This window comes from Notolepis coatsorum (assembly GCF_963971535.1).
Source record: "Notolepis coatsorum genome assembly, chromosome: 4".
Lineage (NCBI taxonomy): Eukaryota > Metazoa > Chordata > Actinopteri > Aulopiformes > Paralepididae > Notolepis > Notolepis coatsorum.
In genome coordinates, this window is record NC_140168.1 from 74,311,534 (window position 1) to 74,327,053 (window position 15,520).

At 43.9% G+C, this 15,520-nt stretch overlaps 1 protein-coding gene across 6 annotated transcripts in view; it reads left to right on the forward strand.

Moving 5' to 3' along the window:
- The window catches only part of akap9 (A kinase (PRKA) anchor protein 9), a 276,424-nt gene that overhangs the window by 77,944 nt on the left and 182,960 nt on the right, over positions 1-15,520 (forward strand). For all 6 annotated transcript variants that reach the window (XM_084313669.1, XM_084313670.1, XM_084313671.1 and 3 more), the window contains exons 7-8: positions 9,552-9,749; positions 10,803-13,727. In XM_084313669.1, coding sequence (XP_084169795.1) covers positions 9,552-9,749; positions 10,803-13,727 — 3,123 coding nt within the window. The remainder of the gene's footprint in view (positions 1-9,551; positions 9,750-10,802; positions 13,728-15,520) is intronic.

Here is a 15,520-nt window from a genome sequence, read left to right on the forward strand (position 1 = left end):
TAAAAATGAACATGGGCATAAAATCAGCACACAAATTGACAAAATAAAAAAAATTGCATAAACTTCAGACATAAGAATAGGTATAAAAGACAATAAAAGTTGTGTAATGTAGACGTGCAGATTTAAGAATAGGCATAAAATAAGTACAATAGTATAATGTCGCTCGAAGGCATGTGAACCCCCCCGGAACAGTCAGTCCCCCGAACACCTCACACATCAATCCCTACCACATCCCCATCCAAGACACCCCCCCGATAAAGCACGCCATGACCGAAGGAAAACACAAACAGCCCGCGCGCCACTCACACCGCCATGCACGGCGATGGGAATGCCAACCCCACGGGCCGCCTTGATGCGCGCACACACTGAGTCTGACGTATACAATGAACAGGTCTATTATTCTTCTTAGTTTTGACAGTATTTAGCTTTCCAGTAAAAATTACAATGTGATAGAGAGAGAGGAGAGAGACTCCCTGAGAGGAGAGGGACCTCCCGGTATTGTGCTTTCTGTCCTCTAGAGCAGGGGTTCTCAAACTCCTTTATACCATGACCCCATTTTATTTAGGAATCTTTTTGGCGACCCCACACTTAACTCTTTGACTGCCACACTGTTTTTCCATTTGTACTCCCTGGCGGCAGCGTTTTTTGACAATTTTCACGATGTTTGCAGACCCATCGTATATTCTAGATTATAGCTATGGAGACAATAGTATGGCTCATTTGAAAGGAAATGTATGTATACTCCAACAGGGAACAAACCACTTAGTTCTACATACCTTTGTTCCTGCGCTATCCCATGCTAAAAATCGCCTGTTTAAAAATAATCCAGTTTAGTTTCCTGGAACGTGTGCGCATTTCATGCTTGTTGCTCGACTGATACCTATATTATTTCCAGGTCAAAGGTAACATGAACATAGTAGAATGATTCACAAACCATGGGGGGAGGGGGGGGGGGGGGGTCGTCAGACGCTGGGATCATTACAAAGGCATGTTTTATGATGGGGTTCGGTAAAATAGACGTTACCTTTGTCAGCAGGTCCACCAAAACCCTGTCCACTCTAGCTCCGAAGTGTCTGAGTCAGAACAGGAACAATTTAAATAAATAACGTTAGTTGGCTATGGCAGCGCCCAACATGGATAGTCACTGTTTGTCCTCTTCATAATTATCTCCAATAGTTCGCTCTAGGCCAGTGGTTCTCAACTGGTCTAGCCTCGGGACCCAACATTTTCCTTAGTCATTAAGTCGCGACCCAAATTTTTTAACGACTATGAATACATTTTTTTTTAAATAATTTGCAGTAATACACAATCTTTCATGCACTGTTAAAACATGAAATAAAAAAGTGCAACTAGGGCTAAAAACCCAATGAAATAAAATAATAATAAATAATTATGCTTCTTAGCAGATTTCTTAGCTTAACATAACAGACCTAAGTTTGGGGGAACTAATGGGATAACTGGGGTTGCAACAAAAGTGCAACTAGGGCTAACAACCCAATGAAATAAAAGAACAATAATAATAATAATAATAATAATAATAATAATAATAATAATAATAATAATAATAATAATAATAATAATAATAATAATAATAATAATAATAATAAATAATTATGCTTCCTAGCAGACTTCTTAGCTTAACGTAACAGACCTACAGTAAGTTTGGGGGAACTAATGGGATAACTAGGGTTGCAACAAATGTACAACTAGGGCTAAAAACACAATGAAATAAAATAATAATAATAATAATAATAAATAATATATCCTTCTTAGCAGACTTCTTAGCTTAAACATCCCAGGGAACTAATGGGATAACTGGGGATGTTGTTTGCTCCTGACAAGAGTCTCAAAGTCTGGGGTGATGGTAGACAAAGCAACTCTGAGGTCGTGCTCAATGTCCAATCTGTTCCTCTGCTTTGTCTTCAGCTGGACCAGAGCTGAGAAGCCACTTTCACAAAGATAGCTAGTGCAAAAAAAATAAATTATATAATTTTTTTTTTTTTTTTTACTTTATTTTAATTTTCTTTACACACGCATCACAACCCACTCAAAATGGCCCCACGACCCACTTTTGAGTTGCGACCCACTAGTTGAGAAACACTGCTCTAGGCGATCGCCATTGCCGAACGTTAGTTGGCCCTAGTCTGGAGTGCTCTCAACTATGGTGTCCCGCGACTACCGCGGAGCGGTGAACAGATAATGTTACCTCCTCGGCCGGTTTGACTATAGTATTTTTATGATTAACCAGAAGTGCTGAGTCCAATGTAGTCTGGTGAAAACGCACCTTATCATCCATAAGTGTGATAGTTTTGTCCTCTTCATAATAATCTCCAATAGTTTGCAATTGCCTGTACCAGTTGCCTCTGTCTGGAGTGCTCTCAACTCCGGCGGCGACTAATCGGGCCAACAGTGAGTGAGCAAACCCTCCCCCACAGTAAACTAGCCCCGTTCAAAAGGTAGGCGATACTGCCACCTATTGGGATTCGATCGTCATTTCAATTCCAATTCACTCAGAGCTACAGTACCAGGACCACACAAGAAGGTCCGGCTGACTGTTTACAGTAGTATAATAATAAAAAAATAGTATTTACGTTTTTGGCGGCCAACGAATGGGAGGCAAAAATTTGTATACTCGTTTTTGGCGTTCAATGAGTTAATGTATCGCGTAATTCCAACGTGGAATTAAGGAATATCAAAATAAAAGCACACGTTGTTGAACTTGATCATGCATATTTATTAGAACATTTTATTACAATTATCAATACACATTTATAAAACGAGGCATATTTAGCCAAAATATGTTTGCCAGAACATAAAAAAAAGTGCGCAACCCCACTGTCACCTACACATGGCCCCACTTTGGGTCGCGACCCGTAGTTTGAGAACCGCTGCTCTAGAGCAAACAGGCAAAGATTCTGCACAGCAGCAAAAATGTTAGGGCTTAATGCAAAAATTATTTGCATCTCATAACTCTTAACCCTTTGATCGCCGGGGTTAAATTCATAATTTACCATCCCTCGCCAGCCCTATTTAACATGGAGAAGTTCCCCTTCTTTGCAGGGCTATAACTTTTTAAATTGTATTGCTAAATTGACATTACCATGGCCCATTCAAAGTCCTATATCTATTGTTCAGGGTGTAGCAACGTTATACTTTTTCATTCACATATTCATACTAAAATACGGTCTAAAGTATAAGTATGTTTTTATCGATTTCTGCAGCTTTCTCCAGAACGTGATTTATAGCCCTAAATGCATTATATTGATGATTGTATACAGTTTGATAGCAATCGGCGCGAGATAAAACTTTTCAAATGGACGTGCTTCTAGGAGTTACTACGTATGATCTGATGTTGACCGGATGGGCGGGGGGTCGTTTATAATTCCGTGGGCAACGTTATATCATTCATCTAGTGTGGGTGATATGATCATTGGAGCAGTTAGTATAGAAGACATTACAAAATAACGCTGAAACTCACCGTAGCTTCCTCTCGCCGTTGGGAGATGAGCGTGGAACAGAATTTTTTCTATTATGGGATATAGAAATACCCGATCCATTTCCAGGTTGTATAATAGTATATACGTCCAAATCATGTTGTTTATAGAGTTATTGGCAACGGATCGATATCCATTGTGTCGAGCTCGAGTCCCGGGACCTATAGCGAGTGATCGGACCAAATTGAAATGAGCACCAGCTTCCACTTCCCTGTTTCTTCCCTGGGCGATCTGCCGATCGGCCACCAGATGACGCTCTTGAACCGTTAGAGAGTTGACAGGGGCTCACCAGTACATATAATGTCTCCGGGGGAGAAATATGATTTCGATCACAGATTTTTGAAATATTGATATCAAAGACGCTGTCCAGCGTCATCGGCAGAATAAGCATGGCGGGGAATGACGTGTTTCAGCGTCAACGGCGATTAAAGGGTTAACCTTTTCCTCCTGTGCGGTCTGGTGCCGGACCGCAAATTACATCACGTCATAAATCAAGCTCTCCAGACTGTCTGACATAATTATTGTTATTTTTTTTCAAACGTATTCAAGAATAAAGATCATAACCATGTCACAACAGCAGTTATAATGTATATTTTCATCAATACCTTTGTTTACCAATAGGTTAAAATGTTATTAGTGAGATTTTTGTAAAAAAAATATTAGAAATCGGCCATTTTGAATTACCGGCCATCGGTGAATGTAGTCATTTTGAGAAGAGGACAAATACAGATTTCAATGAGCGTTGGATTTTTTTATTTTTTTTTTGTCCACTTTTTCTCCCATTTTCTATATTTTCTCCCATCCCAATTTTCGTATCATCCAATTCAACCCTCCCCTGTCACGGACGCTGTTTCTTGCCTCCCACAAGCCGCCTGCAATGTGGACTAAGTCATACATAGCACAAGTCCCCTCCAGTACTTGAGGTAACAGCAGTCGCATCTTTTCACCTGCGCAGCTCGATCTCTCAGTGGCGAGGAGTAACGCGTGGGAGGCTCACGCTGCCCCCGACACTTCCTGATTCTACTGCGCAGGCGCACCAACCGACCTGTAGGAGTCGCTGTCCACAACGCCTGATCCCCACCCATCAGTTTCCCACCCCCTAATACGGCCAATGTGTATTAGTACGGACGACCAGCTAAACTGAAAGCAAATGTGGAGCGCTGGGCTCGAACTGACGAGCCCAGCGTCTCCAGCATTTCGTGGCGAGCGCCTTGCCCACTACGCCACGTAGCCGCCCAGCGTTGGAATTTTTTTTAAACTACACTTCCCAAAGGATTCTAGCTTTCTGCAAACAAATGACTGATTATAATTTTGTATTTTTCTTATTACTCTGCCATTTGAAAGAGAAGATTTGGCCCAATCCATAAATGTGCGAATTGGCTATAATAAAGTCATTTATAGGCCTGCTATTCTATATTCTATAATATCTCAAATTGCATTGGTCCGGATGGGAGAATTCAGTACTGTATCTACAAAACCTTCTGTTTAATCATCTTCCCTTGATTCATTTCCTTAGATTTCTTTTGTACACGTGATCTCAAGAAGGTACTGAACGAGCTCAGTGGCAGTTTTTCATGTCTGGTCATTTTTAGCATGGTGTTATTCACTGTCAAAGATGCAAAGAAAAATCATAATTCATATTCTCCTTTGTTTCATCACAATTTAAGCAAGCCTAGTAATAGACACAATATTTCTGACACTGGGAGTACATTCACTGAGGTCCATAGATGTCCCTAGATACCAATAACATGCAAATGGACCTTATAGAAGTGGAGCAATATTCCATTTACTTAGGTATGTATTTTAGGCGGATTTTCAGAAAACACTTTGGGTGCCAAAAACGGCTTAATACGTTTCTGGGTCGTTTTTCCTTTTCCCCCCCGATATTTTTATTCATTATCCATCCAGGGAGCCTCGTGTTACCATAGGGAATGAGTCCTTGATAGCCAAAGTGCAATACCAGCCGCATCCAGCTAGACGGCGGTATCGAGCACCCTTTGAAACCTTGTATCTTGGCCTGTGCGTCGATCTAATGTCTCCGGGTAGTTTCTTTTTTTTCGGGCAAGGGGAGTGGTTATAACGGTTGGATTGAGAAGAATCAAATGCTCCCAATGCATGATGTGTGGTGGATTATGTTGGCGACACGATGGGCATCAATACTTGGAATCGCGAACGGATAATTGTAATATTTTTTTTGGGGTACATCCTAGTCAAGGTGAGGGCTATATGATATCAATCTTGCGTTGATCCAAGCATGTCTTCACCTCGATCCGAACGTGTGTGTAACGTTAGTCCACAATCAACGTATGCCGTTGGTGACGATCAAAGCATCAACCCCCCCCCCCCCCCCTTTCATGCATTCATGATGAAACATAATACCTATGATTTTGATTTGAGAATAATAGCGGGTCCAGGCAAGAAACGGCAACGGTTATAGTATAATACACGCATAACGCTATTCCTCAGCATTTCGGGAATTACCCCAGACCGATCTAAAAACATACTTATATTCACCACGGTATAACGCGCGAATGTTTGCATCTTGATCAGAAGAAAGTCACTGTCAAATGACCATAGTATTGTATCCATAGCTATAATATATAATATAGTTATAGCTCTACAAACAAGGTGACAGACTCCTATCTTTTAAAGCGTGGCAGTGCATAGATGGGGCCCGAAAAAGGCGTGGCACCCAATGTGTTAAGAGGTTAAGAGAAGTAACAAGTACTGTGCAGGACTGTGCTGGTCCTGGAGGCAGGGCATGTCTTGTAATGCTGCCCCCACTTACTTGGTTAACTAATCAGTCAACCAAGATGATTCTGGTTCATAGGAAATTCCATTGCAAAACATTAGGCTCATTTGGTAGAACGTGATTCAGCTGTACAGATATGTGGCTGTACAGATATGTGGACAAAGCGTCTTTTTTGTGAAGAGCACTTGTTTTTTTGTTGACTTCTACCAGTAGCTTTGGGATGAGGGTAACGTCAAATTCATCGCCAGTCTCATCCCCAAGAACAGGCATTCTTAAAGTGCGGCGTGCAGGCCCTCTGAAGATGTTTCTGATGAGTTGTTAAGGTGTAAACACATGCGTTATATTTGGTCCTGTTCCAATACAGTTTTAAACTAGCCTACAACATCACACAGTACTTTTCTTTTAAGAAGGTAAAACTGAACCTCCTGGGCTAAGCTGTGATGTTGGAAACGACAGCTTGTTTAAAGCTTGTTAGGCTATTGGTTACATGGCGACTAGGCATCTCAGTCGTGTATGACTCGACTGACTCGACAGATTATGTCATCATTGCAGGTTCATTAGCTAGGGATTTTTTTGGGGAAGCCCTCAATCCAATGTTGGGTCCCTAAATTGGTCCTCGATCATCCAAACTTTGAGAACCCCTGATCTAGAACGTAAAAAGAGAAAATGTAATTATGCCACAATTTCTTTTGTTTTTGTTTGAATCCCTTCTTCTCACCCTTAAAGCCATGTTTCCGAAGGGGAAGTTCAAGTCCTCTTTGAGAAAGTAGACGTTTCTTTCATCATGGTGTGCCGGCATGCATCTCAAGTTCCTGTAAACGCCTGCAGTGGACTTTCTCTTTGAATCAAGTCCGTTATTCTCTTAGGAAATCAGCATGTGGCTGGCATCCACATCACACTAAACATATAGTAAATATAAAACAACTATATAGAAAGAAATACAAATTTTACAGACAATTTTGAGAAATACCGAATTCATTGAATAACAAAAGGATGGAATCTATTAGTTGATCGATATCTTCAGGTCCTCGACCTGGCATATCGCGTGGCGAAGGGAACGGCTCCCGCCTACCTCCGGTCAATGGTCTCTAACTACACACCCTCAAGACCCCTCCGCTCTACATCCTCTGGCCGCCTCAGACCCACTCCTATCTGAGCTCCGGGAGGGTCATCAAAGAGAAGCCGCCTATTCTCGGCCCTCGCTCCACAATGGTGGAACGAACTTCCCACCACAGTTAGGACAGCTGAAACAGTCCTATCTTTTGCCGTCGACTAAAAACACACACCGCACAGAGAAATAAAGCAGACGGTGGCATGGCATTTCCAGATTTTTTCCACTATTTTAAGGCATACACTTTAAGACCATTGACAACATGGTTTGATCCCCAAGCATTAGTATCCTGGAGAAAATTAGAAGAAAACATAGTAGCCCCACATAGACTGAAGGACATAGCATACACTAAACTATCAATTAAGCAGTGCGAATGGAAATTTGGCCCCATAATTACTCATGCGATCCGGATATGGCGTGAAACACAAAAAAAATATCCTAACCCAAATAAATGGCACAATCATACTCCCTTATTCAATAACAATGCACTCTTGATTGGAAAACAACCTATAAGATTCCCTATATGGGAAAAGCAAGGCATACACTCATTAGGGGATGTTTTTAACAAACAGGGTTTTTGTAGTTATGAAGAAATACGCAAAAAATTTAATCTCACCAAGTCCACACATCTTTTTTTACATACAGTTATTGTTATGTTTGAAGACTCAAGGTGTTCCATTAAAGAAACCAATTGAACACCACAGATACCACAAATTCTTCTATGAAAGAGAGACATCGAGAGGTTTTGTTTCAGATTTTTATCATCAATTACTAACGTCCTCGTATGAAACCCTCCACCTAGACTCCGTCTGGAGGAGGGATATACCAGACCTGGAAAGTGATTTTGATTGGCAAGAAGCCTGGGCAAATGTTCGACTCACATCAAGGAACCCGGACCATCAACAAATCAATCTTAACTATATTCACAGGACATACTTGACTCCTATAAGACTGAAAAAAATGGGGGAGCTCCAGTAGCTCACCGCATATCTCGGCGCTATTTCTGCGTCAGGGAAAACCGTGCTGCGTCACGGATCTGGTGGACTCCGAGTTCGATTCCCGGACCCGCCGTCATTTGCCAGAATGTCTTCCCCTGATCTATATCCCGTTTCACCCTGTATCTGTCGGTCATGCTTGACCAGAAAAGCGATAAACGCTAAAAAATTAAGTTTAAAAAAAAAAAATACTGAAAAAAATGGGTCTTATACAAGACTCCAAATGCTCCTTATGTACAAATGGGGACGAGGGGACATTTATGCACATGTACTGGGACTGCCCACCAGTTAAGATATTCTGGAAAGAGGTGACCCAGCAATTATCAAATCTCTTAACTTGGAATATACCTGTACACCCCTCTGTATTACTGCTGAATGATGTTTTTGAGTGTGCAGTACATCCACAGCTAAAGAGATTGGTTTTATCGGGTATCACAGTGGCTAAAAAGCTGATAGCATCACGATGGTTCCAACTGGAAAAAATGTGCCGAAAGGTCTGGATTATTACATATCTCGATGTGATCTATCAAGAAATATCTACAGCAAGAATTTTGGGTCTCAATGAATCCAAAATGACATTGTGGTTAGAAGTGGTGGAGAAAATAAAAGCTAGCATATAATGGTAATGTCTGGTTAGGAGAGAGGGAAAATGGATGGATTATCCAATGGGGGGTCCGGGAGGGGGGGTACGAGCTAGAGCATATGTGTGTAGGTTTTTAAATAACAGGTATTAAGGGTATATCCTGTATAAGACAATTAACTAAAATGTGATTTCATTGGATGTGCACTGTCAACTAATGCTTGTATATCTTATCGTGTGTTGTCATGTTTGTTTATGTGTTTGTTTAAAAAAAGAATAAAAAAATAAAATACAAAAAAATATCTGAAATGAAAAAAAAGAAAACCCACTAACCTTTTTACTGTCTTCTACTATCATGCACTCTTCCTACTATACTAATATGTCTTTACTACTGTGCACTCAACACTGCAGCACCCACGTTCCAGCACTGTTTGATGAACATTGTTACTCAGCTGTAAGAGTTGTACCCTTCCTGCTGACTTGTTGTACAGAACTTGTAAGTCGCTTTGGATAAAAGCGTTCAGCTAAATGACCAAATGTAAATGTCGAGAATGTATTATTGTTTTTCATGGAAATGAATCCTAACCGTGTCTCCGTCCCGGTGGGTTTACTGTGACAGCTCCAGGCAGGCGAGTCTCTGAGGAACACCAGCCACAGCAGCACGGCCGTCGACCTCCTGCAGACCCGCCAGCAGCTCATCCATTGCCAGCAGCAGCTGGAGGACGCAGGCGCCAGGGTCGCAGAGCACCAGGCCAGGAGCGACGAGCAGCTGCTGCACAACAGCCAGCTTCAACACAATCTCAACGAGCTGGAGATGGTGAGCTTGCCCTGTACCCACTGTCCTGGATGTACCGGAGGTATAATTCGCCGGTCCATAGTTGGTTGTTACAAATGTATTAGGATAAAACACAGGAGATTGGCTTCAGAATACCAGACCGGGAGTCGGGGCCCGGAGACCCCTGGAAGTGGCCCCCGGGAATCATGTTGTACGTCGATATTTACACATGACCAGGTGAGAGGGGGGGGGGGGGGGGGTAGGAGTATGAGACATGGGGGGCAGGGCTCAAATGGAGGGGCTTGAGAAAGGTGAAGGAGGGTGAAAGGTAGACAGGAGGTTGTAATGGAGGGGGGGCTGGGGAAGGGGGATCGGATGGAGGGGGGAGGGATGAGACACAAAGGAGTGGCTATCTTAGGACATGGTGTTAGGTAGAGATGAAGGGGACAGTGTATTGTCCGGGGAAGGCCAGACAGAATTCACCACACTACTATGTGCTCTAGATTCAGTTAACATTTTGTATTATGAGATTCTTATGGTACGGTTATGGTCTGAGGAATTGTCATGTTTTATTCTATTTATATAATAATAATTATGATATTTCTATTATCTCGTCATTTATTTAGCAACGTCATGGAGGGGAAATTACATAAAAACGTTTCATTATTAAAAGTTGTTTTTGTATTTTTAATTTAGGCTAAAAAGCTAATTGCATGAGCATAGCTAATACCATAGATAGATACCATAGCTTCTAAATGTCCTCCTAACCTACCCCACAATTCAAAGCATTAAACACCTCCTCTTTTGCTGTTAACTAACTTCAGAACTAACATTAGCTACCGAAACGTTTAGCTTATTTCAGCTACCAACTGTTGCGGCTAAAGCTATCTACTGTTAACACCAACAAGTGTTGGCTGTAAGATTTGGTAGCAGCCAAGGGTAATGCTAGAGGCTTTGCATTGTGGGATAGATGGATAACCTTTTAATGGCTTCAAACATGGGGCAGCCATACTTATGCTGGACTCATGTCGGGTAGACATTTCTCAGACTAGAGTTCTCCGATATCTGTAATTCTGAGGGATGGTTTCTTTGTAGGCAGGGAGAAGATCAGAAGAGTCATTTGCACAAAGGTTAAACGAGAAAGACCTGCTGATTGCTGAACAAGAGAGAGTCATGTTGGGGCACGAGCACTCCCTAATGCAACTGAGGGCTGAGCTCTCTGAGTCACTTTCGGAAAAAGGGGCAGAAGAGTCATTTGCACAAACACTGAAAGAAAAGGATCTGCTGCTTCGGGAGCAAACTGTAATAATTACAGAACACGAGCACTCTCTGAGCCTGCTCGGGGAGGAACTTGCACAGTTGGCGAGGACTACGCAAGCAACCTTAGTAAGCAAGTTGGAGGAGAAAGACCAAATCATTGTGAAGCAGGAGGGAGTCATCTCGGAACGCGACGGCTCCCTGACTCGGCTCAAGGATGAGATCGAGTCCTTTGAGAAACGCTCGAGTGACGCCAACCAGCAAATGGCTTTGAAGGAGATGGAGCTTGAGAAATGCCTGAACGAGTTGGAAAGCTGTAAGGACGAATTGCAAAACTGCAAAGGTGAGTTGGAGAGTTGTAGGGGGGAGTTGGAGAACGGACAGACTGAGCTGGAAAGCTGCACGGCTGAACTGAAGACCTCTAGGCAGAAGGAACGAATGTCCTCCACTGAGATCATGCAGTTGATGGGCTCTGTGGAAGACCTCCAGAAACGCTGTCACCAGGGAAGCCTGTCTGAGAGCGACACCCTCCAGAGGATCGAGGAGGAATCTGCTCGCAAACTTGAGCTACTCAGGGCAGAGCTGGATGAGATGTATGGCCAGCAAATTGTCCACATGAAGCGGGAGCTTAATGTGCAACACGCGGCAGAGGTGGACCGGATGACTGAGCAACATTGTGCCGAACTTGAGCTTCTAAAAGCCCAGCAACCGATTCCGAGTGCTACCATGGGCACTGAGGTGACGGACGAGCTCAATGCAAAGATCGGAGAGCTTCGGGAGACGCTGCGGCGGGCCCAGGCTATGAACAAGAAAGCCGGTCATGAACTGAGTCTGGTGGCTCAGGAGAAGCTCAACCTGCAGGCCCAGGTTGAAGACCTTCTCAGAAACCTCCGCTTGGCTAAAGAGAGAGCGGAGCAAGCCTCCAGGAACCTTGTCTCGCAGGAGAGCCAACGGGGCGAGCTGCAGCGCCTTCAGACCGCTATGGAGGACCTGAAGCTCCAGCTGGCAGCCGCCGGGGAAGCCGCTGAAGAGGCGGAGGTGAAACACGAGTCGGAGACGACCAACTACAAGATCAAGTTGGAAATGCTCGAGCGGGAGAAGGACGCGGTTCTTGACCGCATGGCTCAGTCTCAGGAAGCGGAACTGGACAGACTGAGGACGCAACTTTTGTTCAGCCACGAGGAGGAGCTCACCCACCTCAGGGAGGACCTACAGAGAGAGAGCTTTCTCAACGCAGAGAACCTGCTCAATGAGGCTTCTAGCAAACTTGAGCGAGCTCTGGAAGAGTTGCGTGTCGGTTACGAGCAACAACTGCGTTCTTTAGAGCGGGAGAAGGCGGGGTGTGCTACCGAGCGGGATGAGCTGTTACACCAAATACTTGCACTGAAGGAGGACCTGAACCTAGCTCTGCACAGTTCCAAAGCGGACAAGCTAGTGCAGCAGCTGCAAGGGCTGCAGGTGGAGGTCGAGGAACTGAGGAAGGGGGCACAGGAGCAAGCTAGGATGGAGAGGGAAATCCAGACACTACTGAAAAAGATAGAGCTGCTAGGAGACCAGACGAAGGAGAAGGAGGAGAGCTGGGGCAACAAGTGGATGGTGCAGGAATCTGCGAAGGAGAACTTGATGGGATCCAACAAGTCTTTGGCAAGAGAGCTGGAGTCACAAAGCAAGAAAACCGAGTCTCTCACTGCCGAGAACAATCGGATGCAACAACAAGTGGTAGCAGTGAGGCAGGAAGTTGAAAAGCAGAGGACTACTTTTTCTTTTGCTGAAAAGAACTTTGAGGTGAATTTTCAGGAGCTTAAGGGGGAGTACACGTGCCTCCTTCAGGTAAAGGCGCAGTTAGAGGAGAGGATACTCAGGGAAACACTGGAATTTGAGGCAAACATTTTCAGTCTTCAGTCCCAGATTCGGGGACTGGAGGAGAGCAATAAAATGATCAAAAAGGAGAAGACCCACGTGGGCGGCAGAGCTCTGGTAGAGAAAGATACCACTGAACTGATGGAGAAGCTCGACACACAGAAGCAGAGCCTAACCGCGAAGCTTACCGACGTTAAAGACCAACTGACGTTAACCGAGGGCAAACTGGGACGCCTGGAGGCGGAGCTGAAGGAGGTCAGGCTACAAAACAACAAGGTCACGACCCACAATGAAAGCCTGAAGAAAGAACTGGAGCGAGAACGAGAGCAGAAGAAACGGCACGACCCCCAGGGCAGGGGGAAACACCAGCGCGGGGGGCAGTCCGCTCAGTCGGCAGCCTCGGCTTGCTCCGTCGAGGCTCATCACCTCCAGATTGAATCTCTGCAAGGGGAGGTCGAGGCTCTTCGCTCGTCTTTGCGGGCGGCCGAAACCGAGCGAGACCGTGTACGTCATGCCCTGGAGGTCCAGACACAGACGCCTACTCCGGCTCCGGCGGCAGTTCGGTCAGCAGGGGAGGGACCCGCTGCTGCTGTCGTCGAGGGACGATCCTCCCAGCAAAAGCCCTCAGCCCTGGGGTCAAGCAGGCGCAAGAGACGGCAGAAATCCAAGCACGAGCGCAAGTCGAGCGCCGCTCAGCTCGAGAGCAGAGAGGAGAGCAAGAGAGAGGAGGAGGAGGAGGAGGAGGGGGAGTTGGAGGAAGAGAAAGCTACGAGTGCTGCAGAGCCAGAGGCGCAGGCTTGGATGGAGAGCCACAGCGCACAGCGCTCACAGCAGAGGGCCGGAGATGTTGACTCCACAGACGGGTACCAAGGAGACGGAAGCACGGACTACATTGAGACACAGGTAGGCGCACACACACACACACACACACACACACACACACACACACACACACACACACACACACCTACACACACACACCCCTACCACAGCGTGCTTAGCTGAAACAGTCCCCCACTGTCTTTTATTTAATTACATGTCTGATGTATCTGTTAAAAGGGTTTCTAGAGAATGCTTACTGTACTCTGTGACAAGTGAATCACATGCAGATATATACACTATATGAACAAATATATATATCATTTTATCTTTATTTTTTTAAGATTGCAGTCACAGCCGAAATAATCCTTTGCCATCTGTGTGAATGCAAGGCATTTTTCTCTCTAGTGACCAATGGACTTGATTACAAATTGCCAGAGCATCAGGGAGGCTTGCTCTCGAATATGACACTGAATAGTGTGATCAGGCTTCTGCGTATGAATATATAAATACAGTGCTCTGTAGACTCGTTGATGTAAGAGGGGATGGAGTGGAAGCGCTATTGTGAGGCAGATACTGGCCACAGAAACGTCTACAGCCTGCACACAACTCTATCCACGTTCAACATCGTGCAATATTCATAATTTGTACTTGTTGGATACTACAAATTGTTCAAAGCAAAAAGAAAAACAGGTTAGGGGAGAGAGACCAAAAAAAAGCAAATCAATCCCCCGGTCTTTTGAGAGCAAGAGACGTTCCTGTTTTGTAGAAATAATAATAATAACTTTATTTATATAGCACCATTAACACTTTGGATGCCACAGGTCCCGTGGTTTAAAAGCAAGCGTATGCCACCACCCACTTCAATGATAGAGCACTCGCATTTGTGAACGCATTTACTATATCTTAAATTATGGCTATGTGTCTAATCTGGCCGTCGCTTATCAATGACTTGTTTGCAGTCAACTAGGGCTGTCCCCGACTAAGGATTTGGATGGTCGACTATGATTGGCCACAATTTGCTGTTAGTCGACTATTGGTAGGCAAAAAATAAATAAATAAAAAAAGAAAGTATAATATAAAAAAAATAAATTAATATATATTTTTTATCATTCCATTTGGGCTGTGGGGGGTGCTTAATGTCTGAAGGAGTCGACTGAAGGCTTCTTGTCCTCTGCAAAAGCATGCAATTGGTACACTGATGGATACATCTTGATATTTGTCTAGTGTGTTCATTAGATGGGTGAAATCCTCTTTCGGTGCCTCTGTGCCTGTTTTTGTAGGCAGTTAGCCTCTGGTATGCGTGCCATTAGCGTTAGCCACGCTTCTAGGCCTCTTTTCTTTTGGAAAGAATGATAAATATTTTTTTTTTTTTTTTTTTACTATTTCGACTAAGAGGTTGGTTAGTCGACTACGGCTCCCTTCGACCGATTAATCGACTAATAGGGGTCAGCCCTACAGTCAACATTTTCGAAACGGATTGTTTTTTAATCGGTTAATTTCCGTTTTATACCATTTTGAAAAACGCTTGTTTCTTGAAACTTCCAGAAGATTTCAGAAGATTCTGTGATAAACGCCCTTTACTGTAATACACAAAACACGTTGTCATTTTTCGGCCTATTTATGAATCGTTTTCAAATAAACGCTAGATTATCGATAGTATTATGTGTACTTATGCACGTTATAGAAGTGGGCTGAAAAATCGAATCTCTTATTTCCTGATCGCACACACATAGGGCCCACGCTGATATCTCTGTGAAAAAAGCTCTGATTATCCTAAGACTGGTAAAATAGATTCCTTACCTCAGATCAGATGTTCTCCAAAAAGATTATTCAAATTCCTGATCGCCATTCCAAATATCGATCGCGTTTATTGA